The sequence below is a fragment of the Oreochromis niloticus genome, linkage group LG23 (assembly GCF_001858045.2).
Source record: "Oreochromis niloticus isolate F11D_XX linkage group LG23, O_niloticus_UMD_NMBU, whole genome shotgun sequence".
Lineage (NCBI taxonomy): Eukaryota > Metazoa > Chordata > Actinopteri > Cichliformes > Cichlidae > Oreochromis > Oreochromis niloticus.
The window spans coordinates 2,490,791-2,511,259 of NC_031986.2; the positions used below are offsets into that span (position 1 = coordinate 2,490,791).

The following is a 20,469-nucleotide window of genomic DNA, read 5'->3' on the forward strand; positions in this document are numbered from 1 at the left end:
AATCAAAAAAGCAAATTAGAAAAGACAGTAAGGAACTGAATTCAAGTAAAAACAGGGCAGGATGTCCTGCAAAGGAAGTGGTATCAAGTATCAAGTCAATAGCCCTAGCTGTCCAAGGTAGGCTTAATACACTACAGAACTCAGCAGTACTGCTAATTTGCTAGTGAAAAAGTCACACATTCAACCAATGAAAGAAAAATTAATTGCCACTCAACCTACAAACAGAACCTTGGTTTATACTACATTTTACTATATACAGGTTACACAGTCAGGCTCAGACCCTGAGTAGACAAGTAGACATGGTGAACAAATCAGAACTGTAGTGCACTCACACATTCAGATCAACCTCAGAATAAGCCCTGATCCCCTGCTGAATCTGTAAATGTGTACACAAAGTCATTCTCTCTCTTTTTTTAAGGACAATTTCATTTTAATGACAGACAGAGTCAAGAAAAAAAATCATCACATAAAAGTTACAAATTGTTTTACATGTCACTGAGTGATCTAATGGTGAAGCACTCCTGTTGACAGATTCAATTTCTTCTATTTCAACTTCTCCAAAACCATAGGCAAGACCAAACAGCTGTCAAATAAGATTCTAGACATGCACAAGGCTAAAATAAACTACAAGACCACCAGCAAAATGTTTGGTGAGGTGGTGATAACTGTTTTTTTAGGATTATTAGAAATATAAAATGACCATCAATCTCCAGACCATCATTGGGTCTGGAGAACTATGCCCAATGGCTTGAGAATGATCATGAGAAATGTGCTACTTCAACGCAAAACTACACTGAAGGAGCTTGTTGATAATGGAAGTTAGGTCACCAAGAACACTACTGGTAACACACTTTGCTGTAATGGATTGAGATCTTGCTGCACCTGCAAGGGCCCCCTGCTCAAGAAGGTACACGTACAGACCCATTTAAAGTTTGCCAGTTAACATTTAAATGATTCAGAGAAGGCTTGGGACAAAGTGTTGTGGTCAGACGAAATCGAGCGCTTTGGCATCAATTGTGTTTGGAGGCAAAGAAATACTGAGTATGACCCAAAGAACAACATCCCCACCATCAAGCATGGAGGTGGAAACACTGTGTTTTGGGGCTGTTTTTCTGCTAAGGGTACAGGATGGCTTTACTGTCCCATGTACTGTAATGTCTTGTAGGAGAACTTCTAAAACAGTAAGAACAGTTAATTGATGGGTCTCCAGCATGACAATGACAAGAAGAGTCAAAGTAGAAAGATAATATGTGGAGGGCGCTAAAGCTTTGAGGTGCGAAGCAGCGATAAGCCTAAAGGATTTAGAGTTTCTATAGAGAGAAGTGGACCAAAATCTGTGCAAGAAATTCGTTCTTGCTCATAATGGTTTCTAAGTCGTGTCATGACCCCCCCCACACACACACACAGTATATGATAACAGGTTTAGCTCATTAACTCCTCCTTTGCTCCTACAGCTTTTCCTTCTGACAGCAATAAATGAAGATGATACTCGAGGCTAAAGATGTGTGTTGTGTGTGCTGTTGCTAATTAGAGATTTATTTGTTCCTGCGGCTACAAATGGATCAAAGAATGACTTCATCAGCTCACAATAGCAACCTCGTCAGAGGCAGACTGTTGCCTAAAGAAAATGGGATCATGTAGCGTTAACGGAAACAAAAACAACAGTTAAACCCGCAGCTTTTGAGGTTCTTCTCATAAACGCATACTCTATTGTGCTAAAAGAAGTATGTTATTACATATATAGGGAGACGCCTTCCGTACCTTTCGTTTAAAAAACAAAAACAACCCGTCGTTTACAGCGCTCTCTGAACGGCGAAAAATGGACCGAACACGTCGCTCACTGAAGGACAACAGGCCTCCTCACGGCCCTGACACAACAGATCCCTCATCAGCGTCCAAGCGAAATCCGCCGTTCCAGAAGCCAGGCGCAACCCCGCTGCCTCCTCGTACTCCAACAAGGGAAGCAACACCTCTTAAAAATGTTTGCTTCTTACGGCTCTCGTTTATAAATCATGGTTCCAACCTCGTTCTTTCTGCTGGTCGGTGATGTTGCCGATTTAAAAGATCTAATTTGCCTAGACCACTTCAAATCCCATCTCCTCGTTTCCTCGCCTCCCTACTCTTCATCCTTAGTTGGTACATACGCTATCCACGCTGGCGTGATCTAAAAAACAAACAAACAGTACTCTGAACATGAAGGTATGTTCCTATGAAAAGTCCTGCTCCGGAACTTTTGTTTGTAACAAAACCATTTCTTCCTGTGCGAAACCATGCAGCCCGTTCAGCGTCGAAATCAGTGATTTGACTGACACCTCCCACCTCCATCCCCTCCTTACGCCAAAGGTACCAAAAATGAGGGTCGGGGACCTTCAGGGATCGCTTAGAAGTATTGCAATTACAGGAGGAGAATTACTGTGTTAATCACAGAATTCAGTATGCTGTTTATATTTTTATATGGAAAGTTGAGAATGTGAAACGCATTGATATGAGGGGGGGGGGGACAAGGTCTGAATTAATAAAGAATAACTACTTAAAGAAGGAAAATATACTAACAAATGCTGAAACAAAAGCAAAAACATTCAGTGTGCTGTAGCATCACTATGCCTTGCAACCATGTAATAGTGTTGTGTGCCTGAAGTGTAGCGACAGCACCCAATCAGGAGGACACTGTCACATTTCAAAAGCTTTTTTTTTGTTTGTTTGTTTTTAAAAAGCATAAAGATGTCTTTTTGCTAAGCTATGTTGCTGTATAGCTACAGCTAACTCCCACATCTACGATATCTAGCATAGCAACATATACAACACCAAAAGTGAAGTTGCTGAGGTTAATATTTTTCCTTCTTCCAGTTACTACTCAAGTCATGCATTGTTGCCTTTGGGACCTCAGCTACATGTTTCTCCCAAGCTGGAAACCACCACAATCTTACTCCTTTCTGTAACGTGCTTCCATTCATGACCAGATTATAAGTATTACCTAGTAAAGACATTTGTGTTTGGTCGATTATTTCCTTGTTGTAACAATGGTTCTTATAAAGAATTATAACAATAAATCAATAAATGCAATAAATTGATAAGTCTGAAAGCCTTTTTTTTTGTTTGTTTGTAGTTTTTATTTTTGTCCCCCCTTTAAATAGTGTGACATTTGTAAAGAAATATGTGGGTTGTGCCCATGAAAAACCTTAAAAATCTTCTCTACCAATGCCAAACACCTTATTCTGCTATTATCTTCTATTAACTCCTGTCTGCAGTCCTGACCTGAACCCCACTGAATACTTGCAGGATCAGCTTAGGCGTTTTGTTTCTGCCAGAGTGACCAACATGAACACATTGGTCACAACAAATCCTGGTTGAAAAATGGGATGGCACTCCACAGCAATTTGTGACCAGTATGAGGAGGAAGTGTCAGGCTATTGTGGCTTTGTAGGGTTCTTCCACATTCTTCCTTCTCTCTCCCTAACCGGTCGTGGCAGATGGCCCCGCCCCTCCCTGAGCCTGGTTCTGCCAGAGGTTTCTTCCTGTTAAAAGGGAGTTTTTCCTTCCCACTGTCGCCAAAGTGCTTGCTCATAGGGGGTCATGATTGTTGGGGTTTTCTCTGTATGTATTATTGTAGGATCTACCTTAGAATATAAAGCACCTTGAGGTGACTGTTGTTGTGATTTGGTGCTGTATAAATACAATAAAATAGAATTTAATTTAATTTAATTGCAAGTAAGGTACTGTTTATTAAATTAATAAACTGTTAAAATACCAGTGTTTTATTTCTTCACACTTTAATACGCAAATGCATTATGCTTACAAATGTAGTACCCAAATGACTGAAGGACAGAGCTGGTTAGTTATAGGTTTTTGGTATTTTGGAAAAACTGGGGTTTTATTTACCTCAAAAAATGCTAAAACATACAAATTGAACTAACAGTGGGCCCTTAGTTATGGTCAAAGGAACATAACTGAAGTCAAAATAGCAACTTAATTTAAGTGGTCAAAAAACTCACTGGCTTATTCAGTAAATACACAAAAGTTGCAGTACAGAAAAGTTTGCAATTTTACTATTATTTGCATTCAGTGCCACCATCTTGATGATACATCTTTACCAAAGATGCTTTCTAGCATTATTAATAGTTTTCATCACACTTATTTGTGTTTAGAGGGGTCTTCTTTCTCATAAGTTTGATTGTAATTTCTCACTTGATGCTGTAAAATTGGGGTGCAACGCTTTGACTGCAGCTGCAGCAGTCACGGAGAAACTTGAATGCAGTATCATATTGTAACAATGCAAGCTGAGCGGGTACGGTTTTGTAAATTTAAATATTAAAGATAAATATATAAAAGATTTTTTTAAAACAATACAAAATTGTAAAAAAACAAAAAACAAAGATGCAGAACATTTATTATTATTACAGGGAGTGCAGAATTATTAGGCAAGTTGTATTTTTGAGGAATAATTTTATTATTGAACAACAACCATGTTCTCAATGAACCCAAAAAACTCATTAATATCAAAGCTGAATGTTTTTGGAAGTAGTTTTTAGTTTGTTTTTAGTTTTAGCTATTTTAGGGGGATATCTGTGTGTGCAGGTGACTATTACTGTGCATAATTATTAGGCAACTTTACAAAAAACAAATATATACCCATTTCAATTATTTATTTTTACCAGTGAAACCAATATAACATCTCCACATTCACAAATATACATTTCTGACATTCAAAAACAAAACAAAAACAAATCAGCGACCAATATAGCCACCTTTCTTTGCAAGGACACTCAAAAGCCTGCCATCCATGGATTCTGTCAGTGTTTTGATCTGTTCACCATCAACATTGCGTGCAGCAGCAACCACAGCCTCCCAGACACTGTTCAGAGAGGTGTACTGTTTTCCCTCCTTGTAAATCTCACATTTGATGATGGACCACAGGTTCTCAATGGGGTTCAGATCAGGTGAACAAGGAGGCCATGTCATTAGTTTTTCTTCTTTTATACCCTTTCTTGCCAGCCACGCTGTGGAGTACTTGGACGCGTGTGATAGAGCATTGTCCTGCATGAAAATCATGTTTTTCTTGAAGGATGCAGACTTCTTCCTGTACCACTGCTTGAAGAAGGTGTCTTCCAGAAACTGGCAGTAGGACTGGGAGTTGAGCTTGACTCCATCCTCAACCCAAAAAGGCCCCACAAGCTCATCTTTGATGATACCAGCCCAAACCAGTACTCCACCTCCACCTTGCTGGCGTCTGAGTCGGACTGGAGCTCTCTGCCCTTTACCAATCCAGCCACGGGCCCATCCATCTGGCCCATCAAGACTCGCTCTCATTTCATCAGTCCATAAAACCTTAGAAAAATCAGTCTTGAGATATTTCTTGGCCCAGTCTTGACGTTTCAGCTTGTGTGTCTTGTTCAGTGGTGGTCGTCTTTCAGCCTTTCTTACCTTGGCCATGTCTCTGAGTATTGCACACCTTGTGCTTTTGGGCACTCCAGTGATGTTGCAGCTCTGAAATATGGCCAAACTGGTGGCAAGTGGCATCTTGGCAGCTGCACGCTTGACTTTTCTCAGTTCATGGGCAGTTATTTTGCGCCTTGGTTTTTCCACACGCTTCTTGCGACCCTGTTGACTATTTTGAATGAAACGCTTGATTGTTCGATGATCACGGTTCAGAAGCTTTGCAATTTTAAGACTGCTGCATCCCTCTGCAAGATATCTCACTATTTTTGACTTTTCTGAGCCTGTCAAGTCCTTCTTTTGACCCATTTTGCCAAAGGAAAGGAAGTTGCCTAATAATTATGCACACCTGATATAGGGTGTTGATGTCATTAGACCACACCCCTTCTCATTACAGAGATGCACATCACCTAATATGCTTAATTGGTAGTAGGCTTTCGAGCCTATACAGCTTGGAGTAAGACAACATGCATGAAGAGGATGATGTGGACAAAATACTCATTTGCCTAATAATTCTGCACTCCCTGTAGTCCTTTATTTATCCAGGTAAAAATCTCATTGAGATTAAAAATCTCATTTCCAAGAGAGACCTGGCATCATGGCAACAAAAGTCAAAATACATACAATTGTATTAAACCTACAGTCTTTTTTTTTCCTTTTTCTTTTTTAATTTTGGCATTCTAAACCAATTCAAAATCTTCAAGGATATAATGCCAATGGAAAAAAAGTAAAGTCATTCTAATAAATTTGGAGATTTTTCTGTCACTAAATTCAATATATTTAATGCTGAGCTTGCTCAAACTAGGGACAGTGCAGCAGATCTTCCCTAACCACTTTAGAGAAACTGGCATTGCTTTTATCACCTTGTATATTTTAGGATTACAGTGAAGACTGAATCTCAAACCAAGTTCGTCACACAGTAACACATCACAAATATGATTCATGAAATGTGATATTTCCCAAAAACCTTTGAAAAACTCCCTTTTCATTCAAATTTTCTATTAATAATAACACATCTATAGTCCATACTGGTCTGTTATGTGATGTGAACTTCTGTTTATGAATCTCAGTAGAGAAGAGCCTGTTGATCAAACTGACTGCTTGTTATTAAGAAAAGATGTAAACAATTTTAGCTTTAAAGCAACATTCATGACACCAAAATCAATCACATTTTCCCCTTTATAAATGTGTGTATCTGTACATATATGTATATACATTATTTTTAACGAGGTCCAAGTTGTGTGCGTGGGAGTTCGAAGCAGCCACTCCACTTAATGTCACTACTGTGCAGGATCCAAAAGTATAACATGACAGCTCACACAAACGGGAAATGTTTCGTTTTCTACAATGGGAGGGAGTGCAGCCACATCAGGGAACACAAATACTGACAAACCATCTGACCACAAACAATCAAAAACAGTTAGTTTTACAGTTATTTTAGATTAATAATACTGAACATTTGTGCTTTGTATTCTAAGCATAACTGTAACTCAGAAGTAAAAGAAAAGAAATATAATTTAAAATGAATTATTTAATTATCCTCCCCATGACAAAACTGCACTTGGTATGGCCCAATCATTACTTGCTATGCTGTTATTTTGAGAGCGCTAACCCGGAAGTTTTTGAAGGATCACGTGGTTGCCGTTTCACGTTAGTTCCTTTTAATGTTGACTTTTGCTACAGTCTGACTTTAGAGTGCTAGCAGACATCACGTATTTGATGTACAGTGTAGTACACGTGAGAGGTTGTAAACTGATATGACAGCTTGTTTGAAGTGGCGGGAAACATGTCTGGATTCAGTAATGAGCTCATAGATTACCTCGAGGGTAGAATAACTTTTGAAGAGTTCGACAGAAGGAGAGACGAGCGGAAAGCCAAGGTAAGTTATGTTGTTAGTTCAGTAACTGTTAGCTATCTAGGTAACTAGCTGAGGCAGTATCACTCCTCAACATCACTTGGAATTGTGCTTCACTTGTGTGGACGGTCCTTTCATTGACATAAAATTATATACTTCCTTTATTCTGACCTCTCTAAGTCAGGGGAGGTAGCTGAAGATGTGGAAGACGTTGTGCTCCCTTCGACGTCCGGACTCATCTCAACGAAGATCGGTAATCTCTCTCTGTCAGTGGCTCTGGTTCTGGCTCTGGAAATGTAAATAATGGACCCTTCTTTCAATAGATAGCGACACTGAATCCCGTAAGCGAGTGTATTGTAATTGTCATGGTTTTAGAAATATAACAAAGTTTTAAAAATCACTGGAACATCAAAACTGGATGTACAGATTCACCAAATGCAAATACCAACCTGCCATCATCTTTCTTCTAATGGAAAAACTAATAGATTTTAGTTTTGGACTATTTAGCCTTTATCATGCTTCTTGAACAGGTCAGAATTTCCCTTAATGGAACTGTTGTGATTTTCCTACTTTGACAAGTTAAAATGTCTGCAACGGCCTTTTTTTTTTTTTTTTTTTTTTTAGTATCACCATCAACAAAAATGACAGATAATAATTACTGTTCTTAAAGGTCCACAAAGTAGTTAGTGTTGCTCATAAAGCTATTGTTTTGGTCGGAGACTGGTTATAAAAACTGGGCCAGCTTACTTTGATTCCCATCCTGGATTGCATGCAAAGTATGGTAATGTTATTCAAGCCAACTCTCCTATCTTCTCAGAGGATGGAGTTAGCCCAGGAGTCCAGCTGGCCTTTGCCTCCATGCTAGGAGAAACTGCAGAACCACCATCTTCAGAGGATGAGGAGGAGGAAGAGCAGGACAGCCTGAGCTATGTTGATGATGCACATGATAAGGATTACATTGCAGACAAAGAAGAGTGGCAGGCAGAGGAGACAGGGAAGAGGCCAAGACAACAGGGAAAGAACAAGAGTAAAGCTAAAGAAATGGCAGAAGATGTGACTGTAGGAGATGTGTTTGCACTGGAGATGGAGCTGAATCGAGAAAACAAGAAGATGATGAAGGTGAGAAGGAAGAACAACAGTCATGCCAAGGTGAGTTTTTCCAGTTCTTAGTTAATATATAACTATCTGAACAGGGGCGTCGTCATGGCAGCAAGCTGCCCCGGGCTCTGAGAGGCTTGATGGGAGAAGCCAACATTCGCTATGCAAGAGGAGAGAAAGAGGACGCCATCTTGATGTGTATGGAGATCATAAGACAGGGTATGAAGTGGGTTTGCGTGACCTTACAGGCATATAATCACTCCCTGTTTGTGTTGACACTAACTTTGGAAGTTTGTCTGTGTGCCAGTTAGTGTTCAAACACTGTATGAAAAGTTAAAAACAAAATCCCTTCTCCCTTTTCCCTCAGCTCCTCTGGCATATGAGCCTTTCTCCACGTTGGCTATGATCTATGAGGATGAAGAGGACATGAGCAAAGCACTGCAGTTTGGCCTGATTGCTGCCCACCTCAACCCCTCGGACTGTGAGGAGTGGATCAGACTGGCTGTAATGTCTCTGGAGCAGGACAATATCCAGCAAGCCATCATCTGCTACAGCAAAGGTCAGTCTGACACGGACTGACACACATCACTTCCCACTGGAAATTCACATCTGTTTATTGTCTGTTGGTGGAACTATTGAACAATACAGTCTCTACCTGTTGTTTTAAGTGGATGTTCATTACTGCAGGGCCAGTACTTCAATCCCATGGTCCTTGTGATATGTACTACTATAGCTATATTTATGCTGCAGTAATAAGCCTTGTAATTTCCTCAGTCTGTAGTTGGGGTGATTGCTGCAGCATATTTAAAACTCTCAGACTGGATTTACTAAGTGGGATAAATTGGCTTAAGGCTGGAGTTGGAAGAGCTGTGCAAAGTAACAAGTCACCTGAGGGGGTGAGAAATTAATAAAACTTAATAAAAGTAATAAAACTAATACACATCAAGTGTAGGGCTTACAAGTGTGTTTGTCTCAGGAATTGGCATACAGTTTCTGATCAAACAGCACAGGAACAATGGATTTTTCTGATGTAAGAGCAAAGTCTTCTATCAGAAGGTGTCAAGCATTGTGTGGGGTCTTAAATATGGGAACAGGTGTTCCTCTGGATAAGTCCTGCGTACCACTTGAGCTGTCAAATTTATCCAGAGACAGGCTGTTTTAGTGCAGACAAGTCCAACATGTAAATCTGACACATGTCTGTGAACTTTGTACAACAGAAAACAGTCAAGTCCTGACAAATCTGCGTTTTAAAAATTACTGCTACTGCGCCATCTATTGTTGGTGTTTCTCATACCGTTGAATTGTGGAATATGAGCCACCACTGCAAAACAAACCAGGGACCAGGGAAACGCTGGTTATTATGTATATACTTCTCTAGGTTCAAGCCTTGCTCCATTTCCACAGCTATCAAGTACGATCCTACCAATGTGTGCTATCTGTGGGAGCGCTGCAGCCTACAGATGCGCCTGGGAGAGCACAAACAGTGTATGGATGGCTACCGCAGGATCCTGTCACTTCTGCCGCTGGAGGATGGAGAGCACTTCATACAGCTCTCCAAAGACATGGCCAAGTAAGGGACACACACTGACATGGTATGCAAAAATGACAGACCTGCACTTCTTTCTCGTTTTTATATACACATAAACTATGTTCTCGTTTTTTTTCCCCTAAAATACCGTCACCTCATACCATCTGATATTGGATTATCACCTTGACAGTTCAGTTATAGGTATTTGCTTGTGTGGGTCGTGTTTAGGAGTTACTATGAAAGTAGTGACCTGCCCTCAGCTCTGAGTGTGATTGAGGAAGCTTTGGCACGACACCCCGACCTGGTCAGCGATGACTTTATCAACATGGCAGCTGAGCTTTATATCACCAACCGGCAGTACAACAAGGCCCTGCAGGTGGGTTTCTGTGGAAAAACTTTTATTGCCATTTAGACTGAGAATACAAATATGTTTTCAGTTTAAATGGATAAACATTCTATGTGTATGCTCTCCTAGGTCTTGGTGCAGTTTGTAGGCATTGTTTTGGTCAGAAGTGAATCCACTCCAGATGTTATTCCACCAACACAAGAAGAGAAGATTAAAGAGGAGAGCACTGAAGACCAGGAGAAGCAAAATGCAGAAGGCACACAGTTACAGAAGGAAGAACAAATTGCAGCAGAGGAGAACGGTAAGTTGCAACTACATGAGGCGCTACACATTTACATACTTACAAGATGATTCAAACTCATCGTGGCTATTATTCATCATATGAAGAACACTCCCATAGCCTTCATGACGTGTTATAGGAAGTGCAGAAAGATGAGGACGCTTTCAAAAATGAACGTTCGTAGTGGCTTCTTTAGTGGTGACTACTATGACTACTTTTGTGTAAACAGGATGTGTTTAGGTGTTCTTGTTTTTCAAATTTTTTTCCATACTTGAACACTCAGTTACAGGTAAAAAGCTTCAACACATTTCACATTTAAAATAATTTTAGCTAAATTATATTGCGATTGCATAAACTGGATGCCTGTAAATAATTTGGCCCTTCAAATAAAGTGTCTTTGATCTCAAAAGACACTTCAACAGATGTATGTAGCCATCGCTTTATCTGGCTTTATATCAGCAAAATCACATGTAAATCGTGATTGTGTGTTTAACACTTGCAACATACTTGATAAGATTTCTTATATTCAGAATTATTTAATGAGGGGTGGTAACACATTTCTTGTCTTTCCACATTATTTCATGTCCACGCACAGAAAATCCAGACATTAAAACAGACATTTTCTTTACTCAAACTGTATTTTTCATTCCACATATTAAACAAACTTGTGCTTTCATTTTATCTTTGATTAAGAATAAAGATGATTTACTATTAACACAAACAGATAAACTCTGTTTTAGCACTATCATTTTAACATAAAAGGCTAGATGCTACCCTTGGCAGCAATCCTGTTGAGACATGCTGGCATGACTTCAGATAAGATATTCAGTCTCAAAAACCCTCTAATTTCAAAGAAGAGTAGGCCAAAAATCCTCCAGTGACATGAAAGAATCATTGCCTGAGTCTTTGGGGAACTCTTTTTACTGATTGGTTGTTGTGTGCTGTTTCCAGGTGAAATTGTGGATGTACAGGTACCAGACAGCGTCCCAGTGGACCTGAGGAGCAAGCTAATTGTGTGCTTCATACACCTACATGTCTACGCACCCACCGAGGTAAAACAGGACTTAAAAACATACAGAGCTCAGATTATTAATGAGGTCTTTATTAAAAGATCATTTAATTTTAGAATCTTCTTGCTTATAGGGCTTGGTTTCAACACTGATGGAGCAGAGTCCAGAAGAGATTGGTGACTTGTACCTGGATGTCGGTGAAGCCTATCTGGAAGAGGGCAAGTACATGTCTGCTCTGCCTCTGCTGACTGCCCTCGTCGTATCTGAGAAGTACAACCTCGCTGTTGTTTGGTTGCGGCATGCAGGTAAGTCCAGCAGAAAAGGAAATGATGCTGAAGGAAGAGGTGTATCTGCAAACTTAGACTAAAAAGACATTTCATCTTCCATCCAGAATATTCTTCATGTGTGAAACTTTGTAACAACAGAGAAGGTCAAGATCTTAAATGAGGTCTCACTTCAGGTCTGACTTGGAAAAAAGAAAACCAGTGTTATGTGTATACCTTTATCACTTTCCTTTGTCATTTGCAGAGTGTCTGAAGGCTTTGGGCCACATGGAGGCAGCAGCAGAAAGCTACACCAAGGTGGTGGAGATGGCTCCGCAGCACCTGGAGGCCCGGCTCTCCCTTGCCACACTGCAGCAACAGTTGGGCCGTATGGATTGTGCCCTTAAGGCGCTGGAGTCCATGTATGATAGCAACATACTAGCACACGATTCTTCAGCCGCACAAAAGGCAAGGGATTTTTTTTTTTTTTTTTCTTTTTCCATTATCACATTATGTTGCATTATCTTACATTTACAATGTTCCTGAAATGTCATGGAGTTCTTTTAGAGGTCTTTTTCATGGACATTTTCTGGTAACACCAAAGGGGGGAAAAAGGGAGTGGAAACCTCTGCTCTGTCCTGTCAGCAGACACTGGCATTCACACCTTATAAAGGGGCATCCCCACTGAAGCAATAATCAGCAACCTAGTGACCAGAGACCATGGAAAGTGAATGTATTTGGGAACTTCAAGCAACAATGGGTGAAATAACTTGTGATGTGATGTGAAGTGGGTGGGTGCCACTTTTGGCTTTTCTCAACTTAGACGTGAGCCATTGAAGTGATTAGGTATGGAGAACACAATAGTGAGTTGGATAGGTATTTGGAGCCTGGCGAGTCTGGTAGCAACCAGTTAGTTACCAACTGTTAGTGGTAATATGATGCAGAATGAGCAAATTACTTCCTGCCCAGATCCCCCTTGTTGCTTCATTGTTTAATGCATTGTTTTAATGCACGACTCCTTAGAGCTTACAATGTAATCATGCGTGTTTCACCCACAGCATTTTAAATGCTTTCATAGTTTACTTGGATTCTGGTTAAACACAAGATTTCTGCGCTTTCCAGACTTGAGCTGAGATTAGAGTCAAAAACACATAGTCCGGTTAACAGTTGGAAAAAGGAAAACCATCACCTCCATCATTTTGGAATGCTATGTTGTATGGTCAATGCACTGTCATAATGGCAAGTCCTAATTATAGCTGCTGTTGGAGTTGCGTGTTGGCAGCTCTGTATTTCCCTTGTATGCGTTTGTTTGTATAACTGGTTTTGTATATTTCTTTGTTTGTAGGAGTTGAAGCTTTTGCTCCATCGCTCTACACTCCTGAAGACACAGGGAAAAATGCAGGACTACCTGGACACTGTGATTACTATGATCTCTATGCTCCTCAAGGTAACACACTTTACAGACCCTGAGAGATACCACTGGCCACTAGGGCTGGGTATCGTCACTGATATTATAATTCTGATCACTTATCAATACATATCTATATTTACAGAGGTTTTATTAGAGACACGGCTAAGCATTTTGCAATTTTGCATAATTTTAAAAAGTTTAAATTTGTTCAGTACTGAACAGCAGAAATGAGGCTTTCTTGTCGGAAGTAAGTAAAAAAAAAAAAAAAAAAAAAAAACAGCGGCCGACACCGTAGACTGGTGGGTAATAAGTAGGGGTGGGTTTTGATTATCGATTTAGGGAGAGAGAGAGAGAGAGAGAGCTCTACATGAAGTGTGATTTTTATCGTGGTGGAAGCAAAAGTAAGAGGAAATTCGTGACGATGTTTATGTGAAGCGTAGTTTGGATCATCTTTGGCTGCTGGTTCAGTCAATATTGTTTGGAGAGAGATAAAACCTGCAGCTTCAGAATCTAGCGCAAAAAGGACGTAAGCACAAAAGCGCCCACCGACGCTTCAAATCAGTGAGCTGTCGGCTTTCAGCCCCGACGTGCCGTCGGGTGAGAAAGGCAACATCTCACTGATTCTGATGCGTCGGCGGGTCTGCATTTTGTGTTTACGTCTTTGTGCAGAATCCATGTTCCTGCTCTCATTTACTGTTTTAGCTGTTTGGTGGTTGTAGAAATTTTGTGAGGTTTAACCTGAGATTCTGGCGTTTCAGGCAAAATAAATCTATATTTAAAAATCGATTCAGGATTTTAATGAATCGATTTCACGTTATCCAAGCTAGAATCGATTTTAACGATAAATCGATAATCAAAACCCACCCCTACTGGCCACTACCAGTATTTTGTTTTGTGTCTTCCTTTATGTACTACTCATTAAGTGTTTTTATTCATACTGCTGCTATAAAGAGTGCTTTTTCCTCTCTCTGATATATTCAAAGGAGTTGGTACAACTATTCCACATAATAAAATACACTTCAAAAATGTTTGACCTCAGCTGTATAGTCTAGCCAAGTGTCAATGAAATCAAAGAGGAAACGATCTTAGAAGTTTAAAAAAAAAATGCAGAACTACTTAGATGCTTTGAATTTAGGAGGAACGTTCCGCTGCTTCGACTGGATCAGAGCTAATTTGCCTGACACGTAAATTATGTTAACTAGTTAGCATTAGCAGCTGAGTTATCCCATTAATAATTCATAATTCACTTAACAGGGTGGGACGGTGGTTAGAACTGTTGCCGCACAGCAAGAAAGTCCTGAGTTCAGTTCCACCATCAGGCCGGGGTCTTTCTATGTGGAGTTTGCATGTTCTCCCCATGTTTGTGTGGGATCCCTCCGGGTGCCCACCGTCCAAAGACATGCAGTTTGTGGGGATAGGTTAATTGATTAGTCTAAATTGCCCATAGGTGTGAATGTGGGAGTAAATGTGAGTGTGAATGGTTGTCTGTCTCTGTGTGTTAGCCCTGCAACAGACTGGTGACCTGTCCAGGGTGTACCCTGCCTCTTGCCCTATGACAGCTGGGATAGGCTCCAGCGCCCCCCGCGACCCTGAAAAGGGGAAGCGGAAGCGGATGGATGGATGGAAGGAATTCACTAAACACAGTAATATATACTATATCAACAATATTAATGCACTTACAAGGAGAACTGTGACTGTTCTCAATCTGTCAGTGATATTGACACAAGTATTAACTACAAATGGCTAACGGTATAAACACAACTTTACTTTAAGTTCAGTTTAAAGAATTTTCTTGGTGGATTGTTGTTCTTGATATGTAATTGCGTATGATCAGGAATATTTGTTGTGACAACATGTTTATGTTTAATTTATGTTTAAATGTTGCCATCCTCTTGGTCTGATCCCTCATGACAATAGATTTTTAATCTGAGTGAGATTTTCTGCCTGAATAAATAAAGGGTAATGTTTAGCAGCTTGGATGTTTTTGACTGTTGGTTCAGCTGAATTCTTAACAAACATTTTTATCATTCAAGTTATTTTATACCCCGACAGGGAAAAAGGACAAATATCTCAAAAAGTTGATAAGACCATGCCTTTTACTGTAGTTTTTTTACTGAGCATTTTTCTCAACAGATTACTGTGAGAGAAGGTGAAATTGAATAAGTAAATGCACATATTGCTCCATTTTTTTGTTTTTGTTGTGCACATTTCATTGCGTCCTGTAAGTCATTCAAAGGTGTGCATAACGCATGCATGTTTATAGGTGGCCATGCAGCGAGCTAAGGTGTGTGTGAGCTCTGTAAACGTGTCAGGTGAGAATCACCTGAGGCTCGTGAAGGTTGAGGACATGCTACCAGAGATTGCTGACCATGAAACGGCCTATCTGGACAACACTGGTATGCGTATCTTTGGTTGCAGTTTTACTTTAAGTCATCATACTTGACTACAAGGTAGAACCTGTAGTTGGTCTGGTCACTGGATTTCAACACCTTGTAACAAAGCGTCCCTTTGTCATTGTCATCAGGTAAAACCAATGTCCTGTCCAAAGAGGACTGGTGGCAGCTGCTGCTGAGCTGTGTGCTGACACTGTGTGAGGTGCAGCGTTATGAAGAGGCGGAGATGCTTGTGGATTCGGCCATGGAGTTCTACTCATTCTATGACAACAAGCCCAGGAGGAAAGAACTGGAGTTCATTGGCCTGTCTGCCACAATCCTGGACCACAACTATTACAAGGCCTATAACTACATCAGGTAGATTGATATGTATGTGGCCTCGGATAAAGAGCATGCCAAAATTATAATAAATATAACAATTTTCTGTTTTTCCTCTTAACAGACTGATGCTGTTGGAAAATGTGGCTCTGCCTCAGCTTTGGAATATTTTTAACCAGGTCTGCTTTTGTGTCAGTAGAATAGAGTATTACTAAATGGGAAAGGGGAGATGAGGAATGGGTTCAGAGCAAAACTAGGAATTTTCTTTCTAGGAATTAAAGCAGTACATTTGTGAGGACAAACTGGGATATTTTCTTTTTAAATGTATTTATTGTTTGTATTCAGGAAATGCTTCACTACACTTCTTAATGAGAAGTAGGACAGTTTTTCCTCATAAAATTTGCTTGTTTTCTTCTGAAATGACCACTTATCTTGAATTTTGACTTTAACTGAGAACATTTCTTTCCATTTTTACTTTCTTTGCACAGTTGATTTATTTATTAACCTTGAGAGCCTCTGATACATTGTCATAGTCTATATGAAGATTTACTGGTAATACTAAATATTCAAATGAATCAAAAGCATAGATTGCCTGAATTTGGTGGAAAGATTTTGTAAACAAATTATGTTTTTTTTAACTCTCTGCAGCTGACAATAACTTCGCAGCACCAGCGCCACCATCGCTTCTGTCTGCGCATGCTGTTTAAACATCCTGACAGTCACGCCCTCTGTGTTCTCTGCGGACATAACGCCATGGTGTCAGGGAGCTTCAAACATGCTCTTGGTACTCGCACACAAATCTACTAACTAGAGATGATAAAAACATTTACACATCACTACCATACTTGGTGTTTCAGCATATCTTACATGATTGATTTTATACCATTGGAGTGTGATGACCATCACAATATGCAACGCTATAATCAGGGACTACGTCATGTTGTTGTCATTTTAAGAGTACTTGAGGAACATGTGATCTGCCACTGCAAAAGCGATCCAGATCTGCACCAACATTTTAAAGGAGTCCTTCCTTTGCTTATGCCACACCTCTCAAACAAATTTCAAGTTTTGCTTGTTAGCATGTTCTTGATTGCAGATGTCGATGATCACATACCTCCAACACTGCTTTGCACTGAAAGAGAATTATGTGAATTAAAATGCGTTTTTGAAGCAATTGTGATAAACAGGAAATAACAATATCCAAGCAACTGGACACACATTGGTAAAGTTGCTTACAAGCTAACATTGCTTAAAATGATGTAAAACACTAAAAAGATGCTTTGAGGGCCAAAGAGAGTTTGATCCCAACATTTAAATAAATAATTAACAGTCTTGCAGTTTTGTCTTTTTTGACATTTTTAGAGGTCTCCGTTAAATCTCATAAGTTGTTGAAATACACCGCGTTCCAAATTATTATGCAAATGATATTTTTCTGTTTTTCCTAAATAGTCAATTCAAATGACAGTCGGCATAATTTTTGAGTCATCAGCCATTAGAATATAATTCAAATGTTACTGAACAAAAGTCCCAATGAAAACAGTTGTTTTTCAAAAATAAAAAACTTAAAATGCACTGTTCCAAATTATTACGCACACAGAGTTTCAAAAGATTTTATAGGTTGTAGAGAATTGAAAATGGTCATTTGTTGAATTTGCAGCATTAGTAGATCAATTTCACTGTCATCAAAAACTATTTCAATCAAAAACATCTTAACAGGTCAAGTTACATATTAACATAGGATCCCTTATTTGATAGCAGTTTTACAATTCTTGCATCCATGAAACTTCTGAGTTTTTGGAAGATTTCTACTTGAATGTCTTTGCAGGATGTCAGAATAGCCTCCCAGAGCTGCTGTTTGGATGTGAACTGTCTCCCACCCTCATAGTTTTTTGCTTGAGGATGCTCCAAAGGTTCTCAATAGGATTGAAGTCAGGGAAGAATCGGGGCCACACCTTGAGTTCCTCTCCTTTTACGCCAATACCAGCCAATGATGCAGAGGTATTCCTTGTATTGTGAGATGGTGCATTGTCTTGCATGAAGATGGTTTTGTTGCAGAAGGCACAGTTCTTCTCTTTCTACCATGGAAGAAAGTGGTCAGTCAGAAACTCCACATACTTTGCAGAGGTCATTTTCACACCTTCAGGGACCAACCAGCTCTCTCCCCGTGATTCCGGCTCAAAACATGACTCCACCACCTCCTTGCTGACGACGCAGCCTTGTTGGGACATGGTGGCCGTCCACCAATCCACCATCCATCTGGACCATCCAGGGTTGCACTGCACTCATCAGTGACCAAGACTGTTTGAAAATTAGTCTTCATTTAGTTCTGGGCCCACTGCAGCCGTTTCTGCTTGTGAGCATTGGTTAGGGATGGCCAAATATAAAGTTTATGCACAACTGCAAGTCTCTGGAGGATCCGACACCTTGACGTTCGCAGGGCTCCAGAGGCACCAGCAGCTTCAAATATCTGTTTGCTGCTTTGTAATGGCCTTTTAGCAGCTGCTCTCTTAATCTGATGTATTTGTCTGGCAGAAACCTTCATCATTGTGCCTATATCTGCACAAACCCATGTGTCCTCTGACTCAGCCACAAATCTCTTAACATTATGGTGATCACGCTTAGATTTTCGTGAAATATCCAAGGTTTTCATTACGTGTCCTAGGCATTCAACTATTTCACGCTTTTCAGCAACAGAGAGATCTTTTTTTTTTTTCCTATATTGCTTGAAAATGGTGGTCTGCTTAATAATGTGGAATATCCTTCTTTAGTAGTTTTTCCTTTAATTGGGCTCACCTGGCAAACTAATGATCACAGGTGTCCGAGATTGATTTCGGTGATACAAAGAGTCCTGAGACACAATTCCATCCATTGGTTTTTATTTAAAAGCAATTTATTCAATCTCTATGACACTTAAACACAATTTGCATAATAATTTGGAACGCAGTGTAAAGGGTTTAGGGTTTAGGGATTGGGCGTGGGCGATCGTGGCTCAAGAGTTGAGAGTTCGCCTTGTAATCGGAAGCTTGCCGGTTCGAGCCCCAGCTCGGCCAGTCTCGGTCGTTGTGTCCTTGGGCAAGACACTTCACCCGTTGCCTACTGGTGGTGGTCAGAGGGCCCGGTGGCGCCAGTGTCCGGCAGCCTGGCCTCTGTCAGTGGCTGTGGCTACAATGTAGCTGCCATCACCATTGTGTGAATGGGTGGATGACTAGATGTGTAAAGCGCTTTGGGGTCCTTAGGGACTAGTAAAGCGCTATACAAATACAGGCCATTTATCATTATGTTCACACTATGTCCACTTTGCACAGTAGTACACTACATTTTTCAAACACTGGATGTGTTTTCAGGTCAGTATGTTCAGGCCTTCCAGACTCATCCCAGCAATCCACTGCACAGCCTGTTTGTAGGTCTCACCTTCTTCCACATGGCATCTCAGAAGTTTGTAGCTAAACGGCACACGCTGGTGCTGCAGGTACAGTGTTTGTTTATTTCTGTGCATGGTTCAGTACTATAGTCTGTTATTTTAAAACCAACATATGCTCTCAGGGTTTCTCCTTCCTGTGGCGTTACGTAGAGCTGCGTGGAGAGTGTCAAGAGAGTATGTACAACCTAGGCCGAGCGCTGCACCAAATGGGCCTCACACATTTGGCTATGCATTACTACCAAAAGGCGCTTTTACTACCAGCAAAAAAACTGGAGGTGGGTAAAAACACAACTTGCTCTGCTGCTCAGTGCAAACGTAGCCTTTAGGACAGTGATGAATTGACTTAGAGAAAAAGAGGCAAACATTCTTTATCCCTTTGTCTTCTTATGTTTTTCTGCAGGGCATCCCAGGTGACCAGGTTGATCTGAGGAGGGAGATTGCCTTCAACCTGTCACTCATTTACCAGGCCAGCGGTGCAGTGGAAATGGCCCGATACCTCCTTAACACACACTGCATTATTTGAAAATGCACACTCGTCTTTATTGGTTCGTTTTCATTAGAAATTTGACCTTATTTCTAGCAACTAAACCCCCATGAAATGATGGATTCAGGAAGTCTTATTTATTAAAAAATGTTTGTAAATATTTAGCATTTTGTATGACGTATGTCATTTCTACATTTGTGTTGATTTATCTCTGTATTTCAGTGTCTGATAATAAGCTAGCAAATCACATTTGAGGCATGTACTAATACTGGATCTTTCAGTTGTATTATTTTTGCAAGACCTATAGTCTGCTGTTACAAAAATTACCCTAGAAAACCCCTTGTTTATTTTAATAAAGAAATACAGAACAAAGTATTTGCCTTTATTGTTTTGAGGTGACAGTGTTGGCCACTGATCCACCATGCTGGCTGACAACAAAGGATAAATCATTACCAAATCTCAGAATCATGTATAAAATGTCAAAATTCAAATCAATTTTATTTATACAGCGCCAAATCACAACAACATTTGCCTCGGGGCGCTTTATATTCTAAGGTAGACCCTACAATAATACATACAGAGAAAAACCCAACAATCATATGACCCCCTATGAGCAAGCACTTTGGCGA

At 40.1% G+C, this 20,469-nt stretch overlaps 2 protein-coding genes across 5 annotated transcripts in view; one reads left to right on the plus strand and one right to left on the minus strand.

Annotated features, from left to right (window-relative positions):
• Window positions 1-2,327, minus strand: part of LOC100699956 (E3 ubiquitin-protein ligase HECW2) — a 91,511-nt gene extending 89,184 nt beyond the window's left edge. The window contains exon 1 of the mRNA XM_013277246.3: window positions 1,762-2,327. The gene's annotated coding sequence lies outside the window, so the exon portion shown is untranslated. The remainder of the gene's footprint in view (window positions 1-1,761) is intronic.
• A 4,711-nt stretch (window positions 2,328-7,038) lies between these two features.
• gtf3c3 (general transcription factor IIIC, polypeptide 3) lies at window positions 7,039-20,213 on the plus strand. 4 transcript variants are annotated; one of them, XM_005459230.4, is made up of 19 exons: window positions 7,040-7,312; window positions 7,469-7,541; window positions 8,106-8,407; window positions 8,482-8,605; window positions 8,754-8,945; window positions 9,791-9,956; window positions 10,143-10,290; window positions 10,390-10,561; window positions 11,492-11,592; window positions 11,684-11,855; window positions 12,079-12,281; window positions 13,159-13,260; window positions 15,488-15,620; window positions 15,749-15,974; window positions 16,060-16,114; window positions 16,584-16,719; window positions 19,280-19,404; window positions 19,479-19,631; window positions 19,757-20,213. In XM_005459230.4, exons 1-19 carry the CDS (start codon window positions 7,220-7,222, stop codon window positions 19,877-19,879), a joined length of 2,799 nt encoding a protein of 932 aa, XP_005459287.1. In that variant the 5' UTR covers window positions 7,040-7,219; the 3' UTR covers window positions 19,880-20,213. The 4 variants fall into 4 exon arrangements, with proteins under 4 accessions (XP_019206811.1, XP_005459287.1, XP_019206810.1 ...); XM_019351265.2 differs by lacking the exon at window positions 7,040-7,312 and having other exon boundaries at window positions 7,469-7,584; XM_019351264.2 differs by lacking the exon at window positions 7,040-7,312 and having other exon boundaries at window positions 7,492-7,629.
• Window positions 20,214-20,469: the final 256 nt, after the last annotated feature.

What these genes read in the sequence shown, in the direction of transcription:
- gtf3c3 (XM_005459230.4), top strand. Translation starts at nt 7,220, where the DNA reads ATGTCTGGATTCAGTAATGAGCTCATAGATTACCTCGAGGGTAGAATA. An exon ending in AATTGCAGCAGAGGAGAACG is followed by an intron (nt 10,562 to 11,491) that starts GTAAGTTGCAAC and finishes TGCTGTTTCCAG; the next exon opens with GTGAAATTGTGGATGTACAG. An exon ending in ATTCTTCAGCCGCACAAAAG is followed by an intron (nt 12,282 to 13,158) that starts GCAAGGGATTTT and finishes CTTTGTTTGTAG; the next exon opens with GAGTTGAAGCTTTTGCTCCA.